Source organism: Microcaecilia unicolor, chromosome 10 (genome assembly GCF_901765095.1).
Source record: "Microcaecilia unicolor chromosome 10, aMicUni1.1, whole genome shotgun sequence".
Taxonomy (NCBI): domain Eukaryota; kingdom Metazoa; phylum Chordata; class Amphibia; order Gymnophiona; family Siphonopidae; genus Microcaecilia; species Microcaecilia unicolor.
The window spans coordinates 88,293,186-88,309,666 of record NC_044040.1 but is presented as its reverse complement, the minus strand read 5'-3'; the positions used below and the strand labels follow the sequence as shown (position 1 = coordinate 88,309,666).

At 46.1% G+C, this 16,481-nt stretch overlaps 1 protein-coding gene across 1 annotated transcript in view; it reads left to right on the top strand.

Moving 5' to 3' along the window:
• CAND1 (cullin associated and neddylation dissociated 1) overlaps positions 1-16,481 on the top strand; it is a 369,709-nt gene that overhangs the window by 157,767 nt on the left and 195,461 nt on the right. Inside the window, exon 7 of the mRNA XM_030215618.1 lies at positions 12,608-12,753. Coding sequence (XP_030071478.1) covers positions 12,608-12,753 — 146 coding nt within the window. The remainder of the gene's footprint in view (positions 1-12,607; positions 12,754-16,481) is intronic.

The following is a 16,481-nucleotide window of genomic DNA, read 5'->3' as shown; positions in this document are numbered from 1 at the left end:
TGTACCTCGCTGTCTCCCTCAGCTCCTCCAAGTCTGCTACTGTAGCTTCAAGAGAGCAGACTCCCGTTGTCTGAGAGCTAGAAGCTCTTTGCATATAGCCTCTTGCCAACTGGGAGGTAATCATACATGTGACACTAGGTGCAAAAGACTGGATAGCACCCCTCTCACTGCTGGACAGCTGTCTGTATCTTAGTATTCTAGAATTGTTTAATTAAAACGTCTTCAAGTACTAGAGATATTAGATGAATATAAAGAGCTTTAAAAGTATGTGGTATAATGTGTATTTTATTTCTTGTTTGCTTCTCAGAAACTAATTAAATGTAATTAAAACTAATCAAGATGTAATTAAAACTCTAATGAAAACACTCCACTTGTTATCCTAATTAGAATATTGACTAGAAATGAAAGAGTTGTGGGAATGAAGACTGAACTAAGTCCTGCTGTGCCTGTTAGCAGCTATCTGTTAATGCTGTAGTACAAAGTTCAAGTTTTAAAACTAGGAGGAAAAGGATGTAGAGACTGGTTGATAGTTTGCTTTTTTCTTTTCTTTCTTTCTTTTTTTATTATTCTGCCTATCATTGCTTTTTTCTTTTCTTTCTTTCTTTTTTTATTATTCTGCCTATCAATAACCTGCAATTCCCCCTTTAAACCCCAATCTTTGTTCCCAAAGCACAAGGCAAAATAATGTTCTCTTACCAGAAACCAGGGCCTGTGGGGGTGCCAGGTCTTTTGAAATAAGCCCAGCCATCTGTTCAAAGGGTGGTGACCACCAATGCGTGTCTTACTGTTTGGGGAGCCCATTGCCTCAGTTGCCCATTGTTAGTGGCTGTAGATGGAAGCATCTTGGTCTATTAAATGTTTGGAGATGAGGACTATTTGGTCAGCATTGCAGCAGTTTTCTCCTTACTGAGGGGGAAAAGTGGTCTGGGTAATGTCTAATAATGCTACAGTAGTGGCTTTTATCAACAGGTGAGGGGGGAACTAGGAGTGCAACGATGACACTGGAAGCCAGATGGCTGTGCTAATGGGTGGAACTACATCTCATGGCAATCTAGGTCATGCGCATGACTGGTTCAGAGAATATACAAGTGGACTTGCTCACCCACATTGCCTTAAGTCCCAGTCCACCAAATCCGAGTCCCTCAGCCTTCCAGCTCCTGGTGGAGTAGTGAAGACTTCCATACTGCAGCCTGATGGCATTTTGATGGAATGCAAAATATACCCTATTCTTTAGTTGCAGAAAGGAATTCAGCTTAGACAGCATTGATTTGCTAGTGCAGCCTTGGCTGTAGCAGGAGCCTTATATGATTGCACCCTTGACCCATCATCAGGAGGATTCTCCAGAGAGCAGCCAAGCATTTCTTTCTTTGCATGTGGACAGAAATCTAACTTGTCCCCGTGGGAATGTAACCCATCTCCACCCGTCTCCGCCGCAAGTAATCTCCATCCCAGCTCCCGGCCCACCTAGCCCTTGCCGTGCCGCAGTCGCCTTGCCCCCCCCCCCCCCCCCCCAAGAAAATCAGGTTCTGTAAGCTGTAAAAAATACTAGTAAACGTAGCAATTCATTTTGTTCTGTATGCTAAGACAGCAGATGTACAGATAGCACATGACCCAAAGCAATCCAAATTCCAAAACAAGTAAAGTCAGAAACACAGTTTATACCTATTTGTTCAATCACCCTTAGGATTCACCTGTGGGTTTAAACAGCAAAACCATGTGCATGTAAGGACTGGATAAATGAATTAAAACAAAGTTTAAAGCAAATGCCCTTAATATGTAATACTTGGTAGCAATAATGAAACGGTGATGGAATAATCACATAGCAAGCAACCTGAGGCAACAGATTTATTTCTCACTGAACATAATTAACTTTGTATGAACTTGGCGGCTAATAGTGTGCTGAACTGGACAATGTTGACACACTTAGACTGATACTGGACAAAACTTCTGCTTGAAGGAAGCTGTTCCCTAATTATTCAATTCCTCTCTGTGAAAAAGTAGTAATAAAAAAGGCAAGTGCATTTTTATAATATACCAATTTTCAAAATATTCCAATTTACAAACGTGTTCTTAAATATACACAAGTGATCACTCAAGCGGTTCGCATCTTGAAACGTCATTGAAGAATTATAATTATGCAGACATCTGTTTTTCCATGACCATCAGTTAAGAATCGCATATGCACGTAGTCAGAATCTCAGAGATATTATGCAGTGCAAGTTTTACACCACTTATGATGTATCCATTAAAGGCCATAAAGTATGTGGAAATTGTATTTTCTGTCCGACTATCTTAACATCTGATAAATCGGTTAATCCACTTGATGACAAAAAAATATCGATTAAAATTCGCACAGACTGTAAATAGTACACATGTTTGTTTTAATTTGTGTCTTCAAAAAGTTGTGTGTGGGGAAGACCACCCGTGCACTAAAGCAGCACTTAAGCGATCATAAGCACAATGTGGGGCACCAGCGAATGGATGCTCCCCTTGTATCCCACAGTATAGAAACGCTCCATACCTTTGATGATTACAAATGTATAGCTATACATCACATCCCATAGTCCATACGAGGAGGAGATTGAGGTGGTAAATTAATCCAAGTTGAACAACGTTGGATCTACAAGGTACAGACTCCTAAGGGGCTGAAAAACCGGATTGAATGGAAAGCCTTCCTCTAAGTTTCCGTCTTTTTGAGTTAGCGTTTTCTGTGTCAAAAACCTTCGGTCTCTTTTAAAAAATTTTGGCTTTTTCTGATAGGAGGGTATTAGCGGCGTCTGTTTAAATACCATTCGCCATCTTGTATTCAGTAGTCACGTAAGAAAAAAAGTGGATGCATGATTAGGTAGGCAGCAGTTTCAGTTTTGTTTTTTAATTCCATCGCTGTTTCAAAGACTTTTTTTCTCTCTCCAGAACTGATAGGTTGTATCCACTTATCTTTAGGATATATCAAGTGGCCGAGGGTCAGGCTCCTTAAGAAGCACTTGCGAAACAGGGGCTCTCTGTACAGCCTACCCATTCCATTAAGCCACGGTGGAAGATAAGTGCCTTTTATTGTTGTTATAGTTGAAGATAAGTGTCTTCTGTTGTTAAGAAAACCCAGAATATTTACAAGGGTCAGAAATTATACTTATAGTATTGATGTGTCGAGGTTTTTCTGACTTATGAGGAAGCTCGCCCAGTACTTACACCAAGAAATACATTTTCAAAAGTGGATACCCAGCAGTCTGGCATTCACATTAAGAAAATTATCTTGAAAAGTGAACGCTGAGCATCTGAAGTCTTTTCCTCCATTACAGTAATATATATGTTTGAGGGAGATTTGCTTGCTGTATGACAGAGTATAATATACCACTGCAATACACAAAACAAAAGGAGCAATTTCCTGCATGCCATCTTTTTCTTTTGATGTAGGCACAGGAAAAAATTTTTTTAAATGCTCCCAGGTTTCAACCTAATTCATGTTTAATGTGGGATATAAATGTCATAAGTAAATAGATAGAACTCTGAATGTTGAACACCTGATTATCAGAACATGATATCTGTTTTAGTGGCTCTTTACCAGGAGAAAACAATCTCTGCACCAATATGACAGTGCTAGGGTGTCCCTATAACCAGCCCCTCTAAATGACACACTGATTACAATTTATAAACAGTTACTACTCTATCTATTAAAAGTTATTTCATTATTATACTTCCTCTGTGTACATCTGTGTGCTGTGCAGGCCGGCATGTTTCAAAATATAAGTGAGATTAAATAAAACTGCCATTGGCAATAAAGAACAACGTGGATGCAGCAGCTCATAGGTTTGCTTCTGATGACGGCTGCTCGAGGAAGGGCAAACAGAAATTCACCTAAGTGGCTTCAACTTATCACCTTTACTCCTAACATCCATCTCCCTCCTCTCTTGCACTGGGTGTCCTCCTAGCACATACCTCAATGCACACTGGTGGTCTAGTGGCTTCTTTGGGGCAGGAAAGATCCCTACTCTTTCCTGCCCGCTGCCGTTGATCCTCTCACTTTCTCCGCTTTTTTAAAATGGCTGCCAAGACTTCCAGCGGTGGCCTTGCAAGACAGCCACCACTGGAAGTCTCAGCAGCCATTTAAAAAAAGCAGATACAAGAGGATCAGTGCCGCGGCAGCAGGCAGGAAAGGCACTTCCGCTGGGATCCTGCAGGACCTGGGTCCATCCCCACGGGATCCCCATGGGAATCCCTCTATTCCCACTCCTGTGCAGCTTTCTACTCCAGACTGGTTCTGTCACCTCTGGTATGCCGATCTTATTTGCCTTTTGACGTGCCACCTTCTCCCTCTTCCACAGGAACAGGGGATTCTGATGCATGATCCAGTTGTCATGGAGGACCCAGATCCTTCTTGGCTTATTATTTGGCCCTTGAGGGATGTTTCTTGAGGAGTAAGGGTTGACTGGCCTTGCTTATTGTTGCACTGCTAAAGGCCCATAGGCAGTCTCTCCATGTCGAATGTCCAGATGTGGTGGATCTTTGAGTAGTGGTGCACCAAGCACAACCTCTCCTTGTGCTGAGCAGATTTGTCTGTTATTCTGGTGTTTCTGCCAAAGAGATTGCTATTTACTCAGCCAGGTGAGTTTACAAGTTGCTGACCCTGTCCTAAAGGGATATTTACTTGTTCTTTATGGAAGAGTCTGTCTCTCTTTTTGTGTAGTTCAGTCATTGTTACTGAATGGTTTCTCCCTCTCATATAAATCAGGTGGTATCGCTCCTTCTTTTTTGCAAGGGGTGACTTGGATTCTGTGTGGAAGCTCCAAAGTTGGATGTCTGCAGGGTGCTTTTGCTATCTCCGGAGGCTACAAAAAGCTGCTAAACTCAAGTTAGGGTCAATATAAAGGGGATGCAGATTCCAAGTCCTCTATAGCAAGTTGAATCGAAGTGGCCAAAATCTTCTGTTAGATAGCTGTTCCGCTTGGGCTATGTGCACATCCCTTGCAAGCTCTGGCGAATTGGGATGAGGTCCAGGTGGTTACGCTTGAGGTCACTTGCAGAGCGAAAACGTGGTAATTGTTACACTCTTTTGTGAAGCACTGCTTTTGATCTAGCTATGGGTGGTAATACCTTTGGCAGAAAAGTGATACAGGGAGCTTCATCTCCCCCCCTCTCTCTGAGGTATTGCTTTTGTACATCCTGTTGGTCTGGACTGATCTAGCAGGATGAAAAAGAAGGTTGTTTGTTCATACCTGTTAATTTCCTTTCCTTGAATCCTGCTAGAGCAGTCCAGGGCCCATCCTGGATGAATATATCATTGGGGAGTCTCTTCTTGGATCTTAGCTCTTTTTTTTCCACCCTTCATTGTAAATGGATTTCAAGTGCTGGGGTAGTTAGTACATTTTGCAGTGATTTTCAGAGAGTTCTCAAATTGTGAGTTGTACATTTCTTCTCCGAGGACAAGCAGGCTGCTTGTTCTCACTGATGGGTGACGTCCACGGCAGCCCCTCCAATCGGAATCTTCACTAGCAAAAGCCTTTGCTAGCCCTCGCGCGCCGATGTGCACCGCGCATGCGCGGCCGTCTTCCCGCCCGAAACCGGCTCGTGCCGGCCAGTCTTCTTTTGTCCGCGCTCGGTACGGTCGTGTTACGCCGTTCGTGCCCCTTAAGTTGACAAGTTGACCTCGCGCGTCTCTTTTGACTTTTCGCTAAAAAAAAAAAAAGGATTTCGGAAGAAGACCTTTTCGGTATTTTTCCCTTTCCTCTATTTTCAGTTTTTGCCCCGGTAAGTTTCTTTTCGTCTTCGGGGTAGGCCCTTTTGAGGCCTCAGGTTGAATTTCTCTCCCCCTCTTTTTGGTGCCTTACGCAATCACGAGTTTTGATCTCGCTGGCGTGATTTTTCCGCCCATGTCATCAAAGTCTCCCAGCGGCTTCAAGAAGTGCACCCAGTGCGCCCGGGTAATCTCGCTCACTGACAGGCACACGTCGTGTCTTCAGTGTCTGGGGGCTGGGCACCGCCCGCAGGCCTGTAGTCTGTGCGCCCTTTTACAAAAGCGGACTCAGGTAGCGAGATTGGCCCAGTGGAACGTTTTGTTCTCGGGCTCTTCGTCGGCATCGGCACCGGGAGTATCGAGTGCATCGACGTCGACAGCGTCCAGACCTCCGTCCTCGGCCGCGACTGCATCTGCATCGAGGCATCGACCCTCTGCATCGGGGCTGAGACATCGGAAGGCTGCGTCGGCGTCGGTGGTACCGGGACCTCCACTTCTGCTGATGTCGTCAGACGGTGGTGCTTCGACTGGAGTGCAGGTGAGGGCTGTCCATTCCCCTGCTGGTGGCGGTGAGCCTTCGGGTGGGTCTCCCCCTACCCTGAGGGCTCCTGCGGTACAGCCCCCCCGAGACCGACCTTCTTCGGTCTCGGCCCCGAGGAAGCGACGGCTGGATTCTACGTCCTCCTTGTCGGTGCCGGGAAGCTCCGGTGACATGCTTCGTTCCAAAAAGTCGAAGAAGCATCGACACCGGTCTCCTTCCCGTATCGGCACCGAGAGCTCTGGGTCGCCGAGGGAGTCGGCACCCAGTAGGCATCGGCACCGAGAGGACCGCTCACCCTCTGTTCAAGAGGTGTCGATGTGCTCCACTATGGACAGCCCGGAACAGCCTCCACGCCCGGAACAGACTCTGACATCGACACCTGCATCGGCTTCCATGTCTTGCTCCACAGCCGCTCTGCATGAGAGTCTCCGGGCCGTTCTCCCAGAGATCCTGGGAGAGCTGTTGCGCCCTTCCCCTCCGGTACCGGGGGTGCTTGCGCCACCGGTACCGTCGAGTGAGGCGCCGGCTGGCCCATTGCCCGGGGTGAGGTCTCCGACATCGGTGCCGCTTGCGGTACCGACTGCGGTCGCCTCCCAGGAAGGCTCCCCGACGACGTCGGTGGAGGGAGCTTCGCAGGTGCGGGCGAGGGAGTCTACCTCTCGACGCTCCCGCCGTGGTTCCACGGATTGGAGCCGGGCACGGCTTCAGACACAGGTCCGTGAACTTGTGTCTGATACCAATGGTGAGGCCTCGTGGGAGGAGGAGGAGGACATCAGATATTTCTCTGACGAGAGGAGTCTGATGGCCTGCCTTCTGATCCCACTCCCTCCCCTGAAAGGCAGCTTTCTCCTCCCGAGAGTCTGTCTTTTGCGGCCTTTGTCCGGGAGATGTCTACGGCCATCCCCTTCCCGGTGGTTGTGGAGGACGAGCCCAGGGCTGAAATGTTTGAGCTCCTGGACTCTCCTTCTCCACCTAAGGAAGCGTCCACAGTACCCATGCATCATGTCCTCAAAAAGACATTGCTGGCGAACTGGACCAAGCCATTAAGTAATCCCCACATTCCCAAGAAGATCGAGTCCCAGTACCGGATCCATGGGGACCCAGAGCTGATGCGCACTCAGTTGCCTCACGACTCTGGAGTTGTGGATTTGGCCCTAAAGAAGGCTAAGAGTTCTAGGGAGCATGCTTCGGCGCCACCGGGCAAGGACTCTAGAACCTTAGACTCCTTTGGGAGGAAGGCCTACCATTCTTCTATGCTCGTGGCCAAAATCCAGTCCTACCAGCTCTACACGAGCATACATATGCGGAATAATGTGCGGCAGCTGGCGGGCAAGCTCCCTCCTGAGCAAGCCAAGCCATTTCAGGAGGTGGTCAGGCAGCTGAAGGCGTGCAGAAAATTCCTGGCCAGAGGGGTGTACGACACCTTTGATGTTGCGTCCAGGGCCGCTGCTCAAGGTGTGGTGATGCGCAGGCTCTCATGGCTGCGTGCCTCCGACCTGGAGAATAGGATCCAGCAGCGGATTGCGGACTCGCCTTGCCATGCGGATAATATTTTTGGAGAGAAGGTCGAACAGGTGGTAGAGCAGCTCCACCAGTGGGATACCGCTTTCGACAAGTTCTCCCGCCGGCAGCCTTCAGCCTCTACCTCTACAGGTAGACGTTTTTATGGGGGAAGGAAGACTGTTCCCTACTCTTCTGGTAAGCGTAGGTACAATCTTCCTTCTCGACAGCCTGCGGTCCAGGCTAAGCCCCAGCGCGCTCGCTCTCGTCAGCAGCGTGCGCCTCAGCAAGGCCCCACAGCCCCCCAGCAAAAGCAAGGGACGAGCTTTTGACTGGCTCCAGCAGAGCATAGCCGACATCCAAGTGTCAGTGCCGGGCGACCTGCCAGTCGGAGGGAGGTTGAAAGTTTTACCAAAGGTGGCCTCTCATAACCTCCGATCAGTGGGTTCTTCAAATAGTCCGGCAAGGATGCACCCTCAATTTGGCCTCCAAACCTCCAAATTGTCCACCGGGAGCTCAGTCTTACAGCTTCCAACACAAGCAGGTACTTGCAGAGGAACTCTCCGCCCTTCTCAGCGCCAATGCGGTCGAGCCTGTGCCATCCAGGCAGGAAGGGCTGGGATTCTATTCCAGGTACTTCCTTGTGGAAAAGAAAACAGGGGGGATGCGTCCCATCCTAGACCTAAGGGCCCTGAACAAATATCTGGTCAAGGAAAAGTTCAGGATGCTTTCCCTGGGCACCCTTCTCCCCATGATTCAGGAAAACGATTGGCTATGCTCTCTGGACTTGAAGGACGCCTACATGCACATCCCGATACTGCCAGCTCACAGACAGTATCTGCGATTTCAGCTGGGCACACGTCACTTCCAGTACTGTGTGCTACCCTTTGGGCTCGCCTCTGCGCCCAGAGTGTTCACGAAGTGCTTGGCTGTAGTAGCAGCGGTGCTTCGCAGGCTGGGAGTGCATATGTTCCCTTATCTCGACGATTGGCTGGTGAAGAACACATCCGAGGCAGGAGCTCTGCAGTCCATGCAGATGACTATTCGCCTCCTGGAGCTACTGGGGTTTGTGATAAATTATCCAAAGTCCCATATTCTCCCACTGCAGAGACTCGAATTCATAGGAGCTCTGCTGGATTCTCGGACGGCTCGTGCTTATCTCCCAGAGGCGAGAGCCAACAACTTGTTGTCCCTCGTCTCGCGGGTGCGAGCGTCCCAGCAGATCACAGCTCGGCAGATGTTGAGATTGCTGGGCCACATGGCCTCCACAGTTCATGTGACTCCCATGGCCCGCCTTCACATTAGATCTGCTCAATGGACCCTAGCTTCCCAGTGGTTTCAGGCTGCTGGGGATCTAGAAGACGTGATCCACCTGTCCACGAGTTTTCTCAAATCCCTGTATTGGTGGACGATTTGGTCCAATTTGACTCTGGGACGTCCTTTCCAAATTCCTCAGCCACAAAAAGTGCTGACTATGGATGCGTCTCTCCTGGGGTGGGGAGCTCATGTCGATGGGCTTCACACACAAGGAAGCTGGTCCCTCCAGGAACGCGATCTGCAGATCAATCTCCTGGAGTTACGAGCGGTCTGGAACGCTCTGAAGGCTTTCAGAGATCGGCTGTCCCACCAAATTATCCAAATTCAGACAGACAACCAGGTTGCCTTGTATTACATCAACAAGCAGGGGGGCACCGGATCTCGCCCCCTGTGTCAGGAAGCCGTCAGCATGTGGCTCTCGGCTCGCCGTCACGGCATGGTGCTCCAAGCCACATACCTGGCAGGCGTAAACAACAGTCTGGCCGACAGGTTGAGCAGGATCATGCAACCTCATGAGTGGTCGCTCAACTCCCGAGTGGTGCGCCAGATCTTCCAGGTGTGGGGCACCCCCTTGGTAGATCTCTTCGCATCTCGAGCCAACCACATGGTCCCTCAGTTCTGTTCCAGGCTTCAGGCCCACGGCAGACTGGCATCGGATGCCTTCCTCCTGGACTGGGGGGAAGGTCTACTGTATGCTTATCCTCCCATACCTCTGGTCGGGAAGACTTTGTTGAAACTCAAGCAAGACAGAGGCACCATGATTCTGATTGCTCTCTTTTGGCCGCGTCAGATCTGGTTCCCTCTTCTTCTGGAGTTATCCTCCGAAGAACCGTGGAGGTTGGAGTGTTTTCCGACCCTCATCACACAGAACGAAGGGGCGCTTCTGCATCCCAACCTCCGGTCCCTGGCTCTCACGGCCTGGATGTTGAGAGCGTAGACTTTGCCTCTTTGGGTCTGTCAGAGGGTGTCTCCCGCATTTTGCTTGCGTCCAGGAAAGATTCCACTAAGAGGAGTTACTTCTTTCTATGGAGGAGGTTTGCCGTCTGGTGTGACAGCAAGGCCCTAGATCCTCGCTCTTGTCCTACACATACCCTGCTTGAATACCTTCTGCACTTGTCTGAGTCTGGTCTCAAGACCAACTCTGTAAGGGTTCACCTTAGCGCAATCAGTGCATACCATTACCGTGTGGAAGGTAAGCCGATCTCAGGACAGCCTTTAGTTGTTCGCTTCATGAGAGGTTTGCTTTTGTCAAAGCCCCCTGTCAAACCTCCTACAGTGTCATGGGATCTCAATGTCGTTCTCACCCAGCTGATGAATCCTCCTTTTGAGCCACTGAATTCCTGCCATCTGAAGTACTTGACCTGGAAGGTCATTTTCTTGGTGGCAGTTACTTCAGCTCGTAGAGCCAGTGAGCTTCAGGCCCTGGTAGCCCCGGCCCCTTACACCAAATTTCATCATAACAGAGTAGTCCTCCGCACTCACCCTAAGTTCTTGCCAAAGGTTGTGTCGGAGTTCCATCTGAACCAGTCAATTGTCTTGCCAACATTCTTTCCCCGTCCTCATTCCTGCCCTGCTGAACGTCAGCTGCACACATTGGACTGCAAAAGAGCATTGGCCTTCTATCTGGAGCGGACACAGCCCAACAGACAGTCCGCCCAATTGTTTCTTTTGATCCCAACAGGAGGGGAGTGGCTGTGGGGAAACACACCATATCAAATTGGCTAGCAGATTGCATTTCCTTCACTTACGCCCAGGCTGGGCTGGCTCTTGAGGGTCATGTCACGGCTCATAATGTTAGAGCCATGGCAGCGTCGGTAGCCCACTTGAAGTCAGCCACTATTGAAGAGATTTGCAAAGCTGCGACGTGATCTTCTGTCCACACATTCACATCTCATTACTGCCTGCAGCAGGATACCCGACGCGACAGTCGGTTCGGGCAGTCAGTGCTTCAGAATCTTTTCGGGGTTTAGAATCCAACTCCACCCCCCTAGGCCCATGTTTTTTCTGTTCCAGGCTACACTCTCAGTTAGTTGGAAAATTTGTTAGGTCAATCTCAGTTATGTCCTCGCCGTTGCGAGGTCCAATTGACCATGTTTGTTGTTTTGAGTGAGCCTGGGGGCTAGGGATACCCCATCAGTGAGAACATGCAGCCTGCTTGTCCTCGGAGAAAGCGAATGCTACGTACCTGTAGAAGGTATTCTCCGAGGACAGCAGGCTGATTGTTCTCACAAACCCGCCTGCCTCCCCTTTTGGAGTTGTGTCTTCCCTTCTCTTTGTCTTGCTACATATGAGACTGGCTGGTACGAGCCGGTTTTGGGCGGGAAGACGGCCGCGCATGCGCGGTGCGCATTGGCGCGCGAGGGCTAGCAAAGGCTTTTGCTAGTGAAGATTCCGATTGGAGGGGCTGCCGTGGACGTGACCCCCATCAGTGAGAACAATCAGCCTGCTGTCCTCGGAGAATACCTTCTACAGGTATGTAGCATTCGCTTTATTGTGGCATTAGCATTCTGAATGGTTCCAGGCTGCAGTCGGTCTTTTTATGAGTGATGTCACTAGAAGAGTTCAGTTTCTCTCTCTTCATCTGCTGGTAGGGGCTACAAACTGTTGGCATGGACTGGTCTCGCAGGTTTCAAGAAAAGGAAATTAACAGGTGTGAACAAATTTCATGTTTTACTGTATGCAAAAAAAACTTGACATCTGTATTTCAGCAGTTCCATAATTTGTAGAATACCAAGTTTTTGTTTTTTTGATTCCTTATTCTTCATTACCCATTATACTGCTTCTAAATCTTGTATCTGATTTCTTCTCTGTTGGTTAATAAACTATAGAGTCTTCTAATTGGATGGTCTTATAGAAAAATGGGCTAGCCCATTTTTCACACCTGAGGTGGTCAGCCCAGTTGTCCATGTGGCCAGTGGGGATAGCCCATTCAATCACATGCAATATTCATGTGACTTTTAGCTTAGTCCACTTGTCTAGGTTAATATTGATGTCTTTATGTACTAAATCCAAAGTGGTAAAATTGAGGATTAGTCCATTTGTCCGTAAAACCATCCAGTTGTGGTTTGTTGTACACACCTTCCTCTCACACAACTCACATTTTCCAGTGAGTTTTAATGTTCTATTTTGACTTGTATGTCTTCTCTTAAAAATTCTTTAAACTATTTTGTTTCTTCAGGAACACTGTCAGTTTCCTTTGTCACAAGAAGTCTAATGAAATCTTTGTGTTTTACCATAATTCTGCCTGTTGATATATATTAGTCCATGCTTAATTATTCTTCTAAACCTTTTCTTGTACAGTTCTGGTAACAGTTGTTTCTACCTGTGTGCACACAGTTCAGCCTTCTGAAATCAGTTCTGTCCAAATCTTTTTGTATATGGCTGATCTTGCTTTAAAATTCTTCTCTGCTACTTCTGCATTTTGTTTGTTATTATAAGTTCTGTTAACCTAAGGATTTTGGAAGGAGTTTAATAAATACTGTAATTATAATATCTCATTTTAATTTAAATGACTGCAGATGTCCCAAGGAAGTCTATCCTCATGTATCTACCATTATAAGCATTTGTCTTAAATATTTAACTTATGATCCCAATTACAATTATGATGATGAAGATGAAGATGAAAATGCTATGGATGCTGATGGTGGAGATGATGACGACCAAGGTATGTTTTCTTAGGTATCCATCCACAATTGAAGTACTTTCATGTTCAAGTAACTTGTTGAGTTTTAATGCTTTTATTCATGAATTTTAATATTTTGCAAATGTTTTTGCTTGATGTATAATACTTTGGTTCTATAAACTAGTATGGTGGTATGACGAGCACAAACCTAAATGAATAGTAGTGGGTAGGGCTTTGTACTGGGCTGCTATTTATCTTTGAATTTACTTAGTGATGCTGGCCATGCATTAAAATAAAGGGAGGGACCACAACGCTGTTGTGGGCAGTTGAGATAACATTTCTTGGCACCATCTGTACCTGGTTCTAGCTGCTTTGATTTGGAGGGGAAGTTTGTTTAAAGGATAGGGGCCTTGTATCATCAGCCTGCAGCTCAATAATTAAAGGTAAGCTAACCCCAAAATTTGAGCTACTCCGAGGGGCATGACAGGGCTGCTCTCTGTCTCCCTTGCTGTTCCTGCTGGCAATAGAATGCCTAGCAGTTAAAAAAATAATAATAAAAATTAGGCAAGACAACAGGGACTGTTGGCTCAGCTTGATTAATATACTAGTGTATGTAAAACACACTGATGCATTTAATGAGGCCACTAGATCTGGTGCTCAGTTTGGAAAAATCTCAGGTCTCCAAATTAATCATGATTAAATCTGAAATGTTGCCTCTAAATGGAAGGAGAGTAGAACCATGTCACAGGAACCTGCCTGTTTTCCTGGTAACCTCCTGGTAAATACTAACCTCTTGATAATATATGCCTGAATTTAGTGAAAAATATTGAAAAAAAAAAATCAAGGGGCTGTGTCACCACTGGTGCAACTACCACTATCGATTATAGAATGGGTGGCCCTCGTTAAAGCGATGTTCTTCCTTAATTGTTAAACCCTCTGCAGACTTTTACCAATTTGGGTGAAGCACAATGATAAGCTATATTTTTTCAGTATGGCAGTTAATCTGGAGATCGAAAGCATCACAAATTGATTACCCAAAATTTATACTAAAGAGATCTTGGGGGGACTAGGACTTCCAGATTCAAGATCTTGTAATGTAACGGCATTATGATTTTGGTTATATAAAGCCCATATAGGCAGAACAAAGTACTCCTCATTATATTTAATGGAGGAATGGGAAAGGGGGTGAGACTTGATATACTGCCTTTCTATGGTTACAGTCTGAGCGATTTACATATTATATACAGGTACTTATTTTGTACCTAGGGCACAGGCAAAGCAGACCTTAGGAAAGCCACAATAGCTGCAATAGCTCAAATGTGGTGAGACTTTAAGGTTCAGAAAAGTACCTGTTCATAACAGAATTGGGTGCAGGATGCCATCCAATTTTCTAGACAACTTTGGTATTCCAGTTTTGGTAGCGTCAAAGGAGAGACAAAGCTGCGTCAGCTTCCTGGCTGTTTCAGTTCTTTTTAGGAAGTACATGAGGGCCTACCTACAGTTCAGAATATGTGTAGGGCTTTCTCATTTGGATTGTTAAGAGGGTTTGTACAGAATGTTGGAAGCACTGTTTATTCATTGGTGTGGTAAGGTGTTAACTACCTTCGGAAAAAACTTGGGATGGATTCAAAGTACTACTTTATGATGAAATTGTATGGTTCATAGACTACTAGTGCTTGGATTTGACTTAATGTAGTAGTTGTGTAAGAGACTTATTGTGAAATCTAAAGAAATAACTTATACAATTAACTTCTGAACAAGAGCTTAGAATAGTATAAAAGAATTACTACTGATGTAAGTTGATAAATTGAAGCAATAACTGAATCTCTTACAAGGACTAATTTGTTGCATGTGATTTTCAAGTTTCAATAACTTGGTTATTTAGGCATTAGGCTCTGTCACAGCGTTTTTCAACTGGTATACCATGGCTAGTCCCCAGGTGTACTGCAGGGATCCCTGTATAGAGGTGCGATATTGCATCTCCCCCCCCCCCCCCCCCCCCCAAAGTCTGGCAACTGTTTTTAAAGTAAACATTTGATATTGGTGAGAACAACAATACAAATACACGTGTGTCAGTATGCACAAGCTGCAAAAGAGGAGCAGCAGAATCAAATCAATTCTTGTATATCGTTAATATCCCCTTTCCAGGGTTCAGTGCGGTTTACATTTTAGGTGAGACAAAAGCAGATGATGATAGTGTGAAGTATGAGAACAATTAGAGACCAGTGGTGTAATGCATAAGACCAAAAACATTATAAGAAAGGGTAATGGATGATACTAGGAAGTAGAAGTCAATGGATTGTTATGAAGCAGTCTTTGGGAAGAGAGAGGTTTTTAGCCTCTTCCTGAAGCTAAGGTAGCTGTTCTCTGTTCTGATGGCAATAGGTAGAGAGTTCCATATTTTTACTCCAAGTACAGGGAATAGAAAGTTGAAAATCTTCTGATTTTGAATTGTCTTTTGAAATGGTGACGCCAACATCAGTTGTTCTTTCAGTCTGTTAGACTGGACCAAACGTAGTAAAGTGGTCTTAGCAGTTCAGAGGTGAAACCCTGTAAGATTTGAAAAATTAAACTAGCAGCTTTGAGCCTGAGTCTTTCTGCTATGGGAAGCCAGTGCAGTTTGTTAAGGTGATTTGAAACACTAGTATATCTATTCAATCTGTATATTAGTCTAGCAGCTGTATTCTGTATGATTTGCATTTTTTTCTGATATTGACACTTAATTCCAAGAAATAGAACATTACAGTAATCCAAGTGAGGTAGGACTAACATTCGGACTAGTAATGCAAAGACTTTTTGGTTGAAGAATGATTTGACTAGATGTAGCTGTCTCATTTTGAATAGTGTTTTCTTCCATAGCTGGTTGATATGGGAAGAGAAGATGAGTGAAGAATCAAGCAAGCCCCCTGTATTCTGGTTTCAGACTTGACTTTAAAGCTTTGATCATTGGATAAGGATATTGATGATGGGGCCTCAACTTCCTGATTTTGGAACCAGAGGACCTTGGTTTTTTGCGCATTCAATATCATTTTATTTGTCAGAGCCCAGGTGCTAACAGCAGTCATGCCATTCACTACAGACTGAGTTTATCTTTGTTTGATGCTGTCGTAAGATAAGCAGGATGTCATCTCCGTAGGATATTTGTAGTTCATTAAGATTCAGTTGTATTGAGGCAAGGGATGACATAAAGATAGGTGAGAGGGGAGATTTCTATGGAACCCCACAGTTAGACCACCAATCCCCCCTCTTAAGTTCAAAAACTAGAGCAGATCCCAACTGAGGGACCTTCTATGCGGCGCTTGCCACAAGACCACCCAACAGAATTGGAGAAGAAAAAACAAAAATTAACCCCCCCTCCCCCAAATTATCCATTCAATTGAAAAACAACCAAAAAAGAAATCCCATCCTCTGGCCAAAATTTGCTGTATAAAACCGCTACCCACCAAAACTCCTGAGCAACTACCCCCACCTTCATATTCAATATAGGACTGAGGTCACTATGAGACTCACCCCTTGGGTCCCCAATTCCACCCCCCCCCCCAGGTGGTACAGAAAAATAAAATAGAAGAAAGGCATGTTCTTTTGTTTTCCTGTTCTCCCAATTGTCTATCTCCTTCCTTTTCCTTCCTCTCCTTTCCTGTCCTTCCCTCAGATCTCCCTGTCGCTTCTTCCCTCTCTTCTCCCCTTTCTCCCCCCTCCTGGAGAACTAGCCCGGTTGTGCCAAGAAGATGGTGACTAAAGTATAAAGAGTGGATACAGTCAAATACCCA